The 9719-nt window shown below is 41.9% G+C and overlaps 2 protein-coding genes across 3 annotated transcripts; one reads left to right on the top strand and one right to left on the bottom strand.

Annotated features, from left to right (window-relative positions):
* Positions 1–273: 273 nt before the first annotated feature.
* scg2a (secretogranin II a) lies at positions 274–4084 on the top strand. The gene is made up of 2 exons (XM_044202408.1): positions 274–424; positions 1841–4084. Exon 2 carries the CDS (start codon positions 1849–1851, stop codon positions 3763–3765), a length of 1917 nt encoding a protein of 638 aa, XP_044058343.1. The 5' UTR covers positions 274–424; positions 1841–1848; the 3' UTR covers positions 3766–4084.
* ap1s3a (adaptor related protein complex 1 subunit sigma 3a) lies at positions 3865–9558 on the bottom strand. Of its 2 annotated transcripts, XM_044202412.1 has the most exons (5): positions 9401–9558; positions 8171–8349; positions 7307–7415; positions 4574–4711; positions 3865–4485 (listed from the first exon to the last, which is right to left on the bottom strand). In XM_044202412.1, the coding sequence occupies exons 1-5, from the start codon at positions 9401–9403 to the stop codon at positions 4450–4452; spliced, it is 465 nt and encodes a 154-aa protein (XP_044058347.1). In that variant the 5' UTR covers positions 9404–9558; the 3' UTR covers positions 3865–4449. The 2 variants fall into 2 exon arrangements, with proteins under 2 accessions (XP_044058347.1, XP_044058348.1); XM_044202413.1 differs by lacking the exons at positions 3865–4485; positions 4574–4711 and adding an exon at positions 6388–7098.
* Between the last annotated feature and the right edge of the window lie 161 nt (positions 9559–9719).

Below are 9719 nucleotides of genomic sequence, written 5' to 3'. Positions count from 1 at the left end.
ACGCCCATTACATGTCTTCTTAATAAACAGCCTCATAAATCCCATAATAGGTCACATTATTGCACAGTCAGTCAATGGTTCTAAATATAACCACATTATGAATTTATTCATTTCACCATAAGCCGCGACACGAGCCGTTATGCAGCCGCTGAGATGTACTGGGTCACAACTAGTTTCTGTTCATATTCAAAGAGAGAAGCAGTTTTGTTTGGCTGACTCAAATTAACTGCGCGCGTGAGTGTGTGCGGGAGTTGTGTATATGTGCGCGCGCGCGTGTTGCGTATCTTCTCGCTCTCTGACGCACGAGTCAGGTGGTTCCTCTAATAGCACGAGGAGCTGTCCGCCGTGCTGAAACCAGACTCACACTGCGCGACAGAGAGATGCTCAGTTCACCCACGACCCTCGACAGAAACTAATTACAAAGGTAAGACTTGGTTGTTATTAATTGCATGACCCACATTGCACCACTACTAATATTTCTTATCACACGCCATATGAATGGAGTTTGTTTGTTTTTTGTTACTTAGACTAGCTTCTGTTACAGTAGCTGTTTACCAACCTGATGCACCGCCACAGATGTTGAGGCGAAGAGGCTGCGTTGTGTTGCCCGCAGTTTCTTTGTTCTCATTTCGCTTCAGAGTATTCAGAATTGCGCGTGCTCGTGTTGCTCGAAAGTGCTACTTTTCTGTCACGGGTTAAAAAACATCAACGACTAAGTGAAGTTTAGTAATTAAAATGAACGCTGAAAAAATGACTGGAAAAGTGAACGTCCAAATGACAAAACATTGGTTGTGCATCGTCGCTTGTGGTCCATTATGCATTTATCTTTTTTTGCTTCGTGTTTTGGAAAAAGTCCCTGTTTGAAATATGTCAATCTAACATTCATTTTGCACGCAAATAAACATTTTAATGCATTTTGCACTCATGATTCATATACTGTAAGATCATAGGCAGAACTGATCCCACTGGAGGGCAGTTTGTTTCAAAGAACAACGCTCAATATGAGTTAAAGCTTGAAAAACAATAATAATTGGAGTTTAGAGGTTTTCAGCGATTTAAGGAAAGGTTCCATGGAAACATCAGCCATACCGGGTTACCCTGACAACGGGACCATGACTCACGGAGAGCAGCAATTTGACGACTAATGAGATTTGCACGGGAGCTGAATGCCGCTGCTATCACTGCTGCTGGCAAACAGGCGGGAGGATTCCAGTGTGATCCTTAAATACCAGCAACAAGCAGGAAAATGGAGGAGAGATACAAACACTCTGGGTTATATTTTATGCTGTTATATACCATTTCCAGATTATTATTATTATTATCATTATTAAGTAGAAGATTGGCCACCTGTTCCTTCTCAGCAATCATTCACTTGTTTGCTGCATCTGTCATTTTAGCTTTGATGCAAACTGTAAGAGCTACATAAAAAAAATAAAGAATACAAAAAAATTGAATTAAAACAATATAAAAAGCGTAGTTCAAATAAAACAAAGTCTAAATAAAGTAATTTTCACCAATGGAAGAAATTGGGTTTATCTTACTTAACTGGATTTTGTCAGGTACTTCAGACATACAATAGAAATATTGTTAAGATAAACTGATGTATTTGACCTGGTTTACACATAAGCAAATGAATGGATCAGATTTTAAGCCTGATCTCCTGCCTTTAAATTAATACAAATGTCTCCGTGGTCTGTGATGTTATCATCAGACTAGACATTTAAAGTGATGATAAGGGCAAAAGACATTTCAGAAATGCCAGAGCGGTAACCGTTGCGAACCTGTTAGTTCATGTGTAAAGGTCAACGCTGACATGTGCCTCTTTGGCTTTCCTCTGCAGGCGTCACCATGCCGTCACTCCCCAAGACCTCCACCACAGGCAAACCTTTCCTCATCTGTTTGGCCAACCTCCTCTTAATCCTCCTCTTCCTCAGTTCCTCTGGCGCTCACGGGGCTTCTCTCAGAGAGCACAGACTGCGAGGAAGTGAATCAGACTCTCAGAGAGAAAATGTCCACGAGGCTCCTAATGCTGACATGCTCAAAGCTTTGGAGTACATCGAGAGCCTCCGTCAAAGAACCGGCACAGACTCCCAGCAGCACACCCCTCTCGCTACAGAGTACGATGCCATCCATATGGATGATGCTGAGAAGCTGCGTGCCATGCTGAGACTGGCTTCTAACCCTATGCAGAGCAAAGATGAGGAAGAGAAGGAGGGAAGGGAGGATAAAAGTGAAGAGCTGCTCCAGGCTGTGCTCAGCACCCTCCAGCAGACGGAAAAGGCCTCCAAGCCAGCTTCACTTCGGCCCAGCGTAGAAGGAGCAAGCATAAAGGAGGGCACGTACCCCAGGGTGCAGCAGACGCAACATGGCATCAGGCCTCACAAGAAGCTGCCGCTAATGTTTGAGGACGAGGAAGAGGGTGAGGGCGATGAGGAAGAGGATGAGGAGGGCCCAGAGCTGGAGCATGAGAGCCCCTTCAAACGCACCAATGAGAACGTGGAGGAGAAGTATACGCCTCAGAACCTGGCAACTCTGCAGTCTGTGTTTGACGAACTGAACAAGCTGACTAGTGCGAAGACCATGCATAAACGCCAAGATGAAGAGGATGACATGGAGGAGGATGATGAGGAGGAAGATGATGATATGTTTAATGTGAGGAATGTGGCATACGATGATGTAGGCGGGGATCTCGCAGACTGGGGTCCTCTACAAGAACAGGAAGGGGACGAGGAGGACGAGGAGAGGGACGACAAACACGAGGCCAGCCGAGGGCTTGATTATGTTGACGACAATGACGAGGAAGATGATGAGGATGATGAAGATGATGAAAGCTACCCTGTCAAGAGGTCAAAAGATCCAGATGATGTTGCTAACCTGGTGGACTATTACCTTCTGAAAGTGCTGGAGAAAACAGAGGAAGAAGAGCAGAAACGAGAGATAGAGGAAGAGGAGAAAAAGAGGGCAGAGAGGAGAGTGGCTCAGACACAGTACAGAGATAACATAGATCCACAGGCCATCTACCAGCTCATTCAGATCTCCCAAAAATACCAGATTCCACCTGAAGACCTGGTGGACATGCTCAAAACCGGAGAAACGATGAATCAAGACAAGTCACGAAAGAGCAACCAATTAGCCAGAGCAGAAAGCAAGCTTTCTCAGATATCCTCAAAGAAGACACACAAGATTCCTGAAGCTAAATTCTACAACAGACGCTTTCCTGATAGACAAAAGACCCCAGAAGAGCTGAGGACAGAAGAGATACTAAACATCCTTGGGTTAGGGGGTGCGGAGGATCGAGCTCCTGTCAGGAAGCAGAAGCAGTACAAAAGCTCGCTGTCACGACTTCACACTCAGCCTCCAGGACGTTCGGGGGAATCCGCTCCCACGCAACGGCGCCTTCCCAGCACATTAAAGGACGACTATGATGACAGCGTGGATGAGGATGAACTGGCAGCATATTTAGCAGCTCAGATGCTGGCACAGTATCCAAACCCCGTGTACAGCAACAACAACAAGGCCAGCCAAAAGCGGGACGAAGTTGGACAGAGCGTGACAGGCTCTTTTGAACAGGCGATACAGGATTATTTTGATCAAATGGACTCAGATAAAAGCCCAAATGAAAAGAGACAGTCTGAGGAGGATAAGAGGGGTGATGACACGCAAATGCAGGGTTTTGATAATGAGGCGGTGATGAAATTGCTGAGCTACCTGAACCCAGAAAGTGAAGAAAGTGATACTGATGCCAAAACTGCCCAAGGAAAATAAAGAAGGCTGTGGATACATATACATATATATATATATATAGTTTTGGTGGAGAGAGAGGGTGAAAATGAAGTATTTTGAAGAATAAAACATGCAGTCAACCTTAGTTATTCTGTAGGTTTATAAAAGTTCTTATTCATTAGCATAAATATGAGTGTTTAGACATTCATTTGATGCTTTTTTCACCAGCCTTACATTTCAATGCACATACACACAACCAAAATCAGTGTTGGATCCCCTAGATTCACTTGTGTTTTTTGGTAACTCTTTCTTAAATGTGGTCATATGTGACATACCTGAGGTTAATAAAGCATTGACTTTATTTTTTCCTTACTGTCTAGTGTTTCTTCATTTACCATCAAACAATGCATTCGTTTAAACATGAATTTGTCTTGCCTGACATGTATTACAATTCAGATTACATAAACATATTTAAATATGAAACAATGCATTTACTCTTTTCAGTCATATCTCCTGTTATAAAATTCTGAGATTCATAAATATGAGTCTTAAAAGGCACTTGTAGATGCAAACATTATTACAATTCTTTAAACTTAAGTAGAAACATGAGAAATCACCAGGATTATGCCAAATGAGTCATTATTAGTCACTACATAAAATTGTTGCAGAGTAATACGCTTTTTGCTTCAAGTCTTGAAATGTGAGCCATCCTCGTCTTCTCTTGGCTCAGTAGGCAGGTTTGCTCATGTATTCCTCCATTGTCTGTGACAAGAGCGGGGATATAAAAACACATTTCATGAGTAACAAGAAAAACCTACGTTCACGAAAAGTCTGTTAAACCTTAAAGTACCTCTTGGAGTGTGTCAGCCTCCTCCATAGATACACCCACAGCTACTTTGGACGTTTCTAGAACTTCTCCTCCCATCAGGAATTCGTCCAGGATGAAGTAAGCCTTCTCAAAGTTGAAAATTATGTCCAACTCACACACCTGAAACAGAATAATATACCATCCATAAGACTAGATATAAATTATACTGCCTTGATCAATGGTGTGGAGGGTAATTTCACCCATGACAGATGGCAGACAATATTTTTGCCGTACTACTATGGTTGACCAGGCCCTAATTAAGTTATTATAAAGAATATAGAAATGGCAAGTTGATGAAATAAAGAAATATAAGGAAAAAAACAGACAAGATCTTTAAGATCTTTTTCATACCTCTCTCCCAGTTCCATCTGCTCTTTCAGTTTTATTGTTTGAGTTTTTTTAAGTAAGACGGTGTGGCTCTCGCCTAATTTTGTAAATCAACACAAGCTGGGTGTACCTCAAGTGGTTCTGGATCAGAGGCACCTTATGGACACCAGGGGGAGTCAGACTGGTAAAGAGCACAGTGGCATGTCTGTGTGCAGAGTCAGGGGGAAAGGAAAGGATTTTGCTGAACTCCTGCAGTGTAGTGTGACACAGGAGTCACTGAAGTACAGACTGTATAACCTTTAACCTGTACATTATTGTAATAAGTACTGGTAATACTGATAGGAACCTCACTGTTTCCTTTTCCTTTACTTTTACAGTGTCACAGCTGGCATAGAGTTCCAATGATGAGAAATCTTAATGCTACAGCCAACAGTGTATCTTTGTGGCAACAGTTTGAGTTTGGCCCTTTCCTGTTTCAATTCGTTTCAATTCAGTTTTATTATTATAGCGCCAGTTCATAACAGAAGTTATCTCATTGCACGTTTCCTACCGAGCAGGTCTAGACCGTACTCTTTATGTTATTATACCAACAATTCCCACCAAGAGCAAGCACTTTGGCGATAGTGGCAAGGAAAAACTTCTTTTAAGAGGCAGAAACCTTGGACAGAACCAGACTCAGGGTGTTGCAGAGAGAGGGAGGCTTGAGGCGTAGCGGGGGGGGGGGCACACTGCAAATTCCACTGCACTGCAAATTCCACCTATGCTCCCACCTCAACCCAATTCAACACCTTTGAGATGAACTGGAGCGCAGACTGCGAGCCAGGCCTTATCACCCAACATCAGTGTTGGACAACCTTTAAAATGATAAACAAAAAAACTCAGTTCTAGATTTAAGATAAATTTAATCAAGCAACAAGTTAGCCTTTGGCTAAATGAATATTTTACACTTTAAGTCCCCCTAGTTAATATTTTAAACAGTATATAAACATTTAATAAAAGGTTTATAACACACTATAATTTAGTTTTTAGCATGTATTAGTATTAATATTATAAGTGCTAATTCATGCATTTGTCAATAGCTATAACTCCTCCTGTCGGCACCCATATGTGGAGGCTGTAAAACAGAGATAAATGACACTATAGTAAAATGCAGTTGTAAAAATATAAAATATGTCTTCATAGGAGAAGTTATAACAGTTGACAAATAGTGTAAATAATAAACACTTAAAATGTCCTTATATCTGCTTACAACTATATTATAGTGAGTTAATTAAAGGTGGGGTATGTGATTCTGGAGAAATCCAATGCCATGACAAATACCACGACACAGAGCGAACAACGACACAGAAAGTAATGTAACTAACGTTAGCTAGGTTGTGGGGTTAGCAGACTGTAGCTACAGTTGCTGCTGCGAAGCTAACAGCCAGAGAGACGGTTTCCCAGAGCCAGCACAGCAGCTCCAGACAGCGATACACACAACTCTGCTGCTGCTATAGCTAACATCACAACAACAGCATATCTTGGCAAACTAGAAAGGAAGCTGAATGTCCGTGGGCAAGTCATTTAACGTTACCTGACACACAAATCATGGCTAGCGGATGGTGAGGAGATTGGATTGGATCAGAATCGCATACCCCACCTTTACTTAGAGTAAAGTGTTACCTGCACATCCATGTACAAACACTAGAATCCTTCCAGCAGTGCCTCCCTTTTCTAAATCTGTCAATTTAGGTTTTTGTTTTCAATTGCCATTTCATAATATATGTTTATTATTTCAGTATCGCACTGATGAAACTTCTTGGATCAGTGGTGAAATGCAACAACTCTACTTGCCCACGACTTACTTCCACTACACAAGATGATCCCATGACCTAGACGACTGAGCATTCTCAATCCTTTCAATTTCTCTATTCGTTTTAATTTTGGATGAAATGGTCCTCCATGAAACGGCTCCTGTCCAGAATTCATTAAATATACAAAAGTATGAGACAGTGTAAAACACATTCTTAGACAAAAGTAGTGTTTGACACGGGGGTCATCTTGATCTAATTCATTGGTTAACAGCTCCTACACAGCCGCAGTCCACCCACGCAGGTGTTTTCACTTTGCTTGATTACACCTTTTCTGAGGACTGTGTGAGCATGTGCAGACTGTACTTCATTGACGTCTTCCTCACTCTGCTGTTAGAAATTAAAAGTTAAACAAAAACAAATTAGACCTTTAACATTCTTATGGTAGACTAAAAGTCTGGTGACCTCACATAATTCCAGACATAGCTCCAACCCAAATGAATCTGAGCAGAGGTCGAATTAGCCAGAATAAAACAACAGATGACATTTAAACAGAGTCTCTTAACAACCAGAGAATTCTGCTTGGGCCATGACTTACGTTGCCAAAGTATTTATCCAACAACTCGACATATCTGTGCAGCACTTCAAGGCTCAGCAGCTCATTATCCCGGTCCTCCAGACCAGCACAGAAATACAGACTGGCATACCTGCATTTGAAGAGGATAAAGGTCAAATTTTACAGCAATGGTTGCCACAATGTTGTGAACAAAACTAGGAAACATTACAAGCACATTTGGCAGCTCTCTGAGGAGAACATGTACTTACTGTATATGACTGCCTGTATGGAAGTACTTGGATTTAAACTTATTTCAAAGAGAAGAAAAAGGGAAGAATATAATTTATTGTATGCACTTATCTGTTCTGTTGCTTAATGGTTTTACTGTAGATTTCCCTGCATATATGTACGTATATATTCAGGGGGTGATCAAAATAACAGAAACAAAATCAAAAACGACGGAAAAGTTTAATTAAAAAAAACTGCACTTATTTTGTTCTAATTTGTCATTGCAGTGGATGACATTATACTGTGAGGTGTTCCTGTTATTGTATCCACTTTTATTACAAGGTTGTTAGTGTGAGTGAAGGAAATGACAAACCATGAGAGGATAAGCACTGTGTTGTGCCATCACTATCACTGTCCCATCCGTGATCAAGGTGACGCTCTGTGTGTTTAACTAAACCTTGACTCTAGCCAGGTCTTGTTAACCCATTGTTGAGAATGGGTGTGTCTGTGTTCTGTGTGCATTTTGAAGCATTAGCAAAGAGGACACACAAGTTAAGCATTAAGCATAAACAGAGACACCTGTACCTGCCAGGAAAGGACTGCTGATGACAAAACACTGAAAAAAATAGCTTGTAATTATAACACAAATGAAAAAGCAGATGCGTCTCTTGTAGGCACCTCTTGTAAACGATCTTGAGGTCCCTCCATTGGACGAAGTTGCAGGATCGTGGTGGACGGGCCAACACTAACATCATCATGTCCCGGATCACCTTCTTCTTCTCCCGGTCTGTTAATGGTGTGAACCATTTCTGCAGCCGCAGCTTCCCCTGCCGGCTGAATAGCAACAGGAAGCGCATCTGGAGAGGGCAGAAAGTGCCTTGCAATATTAAGGATGAAAGGGAGTAAACCAAACAGGAGGAACATCTTGTGTTACGAGGGTAGACAGGTAACTAAAATGTGGTTAATGTGTAGCTTGTTAACAGAGGAAACCAAACACAGACATACAATGAAGCAATCGCATTACCGCTCACTTAGACACATGCATGTGCAAACACACACACTGAGTAATAAAACCCCCACCTACAGTCAGAGCTGCCTGCAACTAAAACAAAACCACCCATAAACGAGGGTTACACCAAACAGCAATTGGATTTCACAACTAGAGATGAAGATCCCCTGAGAAACAACACATCTATATCACCTTTGAGTGCAATAACAGTAAATACAGTGTGTGTGTGTGTGTGTGTGTGTTGTGCGAGGGCAATAAATAAGAGCTCTTTGCCCTGAGGGGCAGCTGCAAGCAGCACTGCTTCTGCCTGCAACAAGATAAACCAGGACACCAGGAGTAAAGAGGAGTGCAACTCCAACAGAAGATGAAGAATGATGTGGGTTCACATACTTCAAAGCTATATGATTGTTTTATGTGACGTTTCAGATTCATCTTTATTATATTGTTTAATAATAATGTCTAAATCGTAAAAAGCACATTTAAACTTCTGCAAATGAAACCAACGTTTGGAGATGTGCACTAATTTGCCCGTCACATGGTTGTTACATTGCAAAAACTGTCCTTTTCCAAGCTTTTCACTTCCAGCTCATTTTAGAATGCAATGTGATACATCTGGCAAAGTATTCTGCTGTATTTCCCACGTTTTACAGAGAAATATCAGGATCTTGAAAAGAATAACGCCACTACAGTAGGCTGCATGGCCTTTGATCAAGTAACTAACTACCAAACTGATTCGCAGTAAGAAGGAAGATAATCACGGCACGTGGAGTTTTTGTTTAATTTTTTGACAAAAGTAATCAGAGGACACAGTAGTTGACTTGGGCGTTTATTACAGTGTAGCACATCTTATTGCCAACAGGTGCATGGATAAAACTATAGCAATAAATCCGGGTACTCACCATTTTGTCACAGCAGTCCGACAGAGGTCCCCCAAGTTCAAATCCTTCAGGTTTATGATAAACCCTGTCCGAAAATCCTAGATTCCTATCCTACTGTGGTGTGCGTTTTGAGATGCGGCGACATTGTTAATATTCCCAGAAATCAGTGCGCTCACACCTTCTCCAGTCAGAGCCGCGCCCTGCTGCGCTCCAGCTGCTGATTGGCTGCCGAGGAGCTACGGGGCAAAGTGCACACAAACAGGTGAATCAGAGCAGGGCCGTCAGGGAGGAGGCAGCATGTCGGTCTGACGTTCCTGTTCAGGCTGCAGGAATATATATA

Source organism: Siniperca chuatsi, linkage group LG7 (genome assembly GCF_020085105.1).
Source record: "Siniperca chuatsi isolate FFG_IHB_CAS linkage group LG7, ASM2008510v1, whole genome shotgun sequence".
NCBI classification, from domain to species: Eukaryota; Metazoa; Chordata; class Actinopteri; order Centrarchiformes; family Sinipercidae; genus Siniperca; species Siniperca chuatsi.
The sequence above is the reverse complement of the archived record's forward strand: the minus strand, read 5'-3'. Positions and strand labels throughout refer to the sequence as shown.

What these genes read in the sequence shown, in the direction of transcription:
- scg2a (XM_044202408.1), top strand. Translation starts at nt 1,849, where the DNA reads ATGCCGTCACTCCCCAAGACCTCCACCACAGGCAAACCTTTCCTCATC.
- ap1s3a (XM_044202412.1), bottom strand. An exon ending in CTCAAGATCGTTTACAAGAG is followed by an intron (nt 7,416 to 8,170) that starts GTGCCTACAAGA and finishes CTTCAAATGCAG; the next exon opens with GTATGCCAGTCTGTATTTCT. An exon ending in TGGATAAATACTTTGGCAAC is followed by an intron (nt 4,712 to 7,306) that starts GTAAGTCATGGC and finishes ATTCTGTTTCAG; the next exon opens with GTGTGTGAGTTGGACATAAT.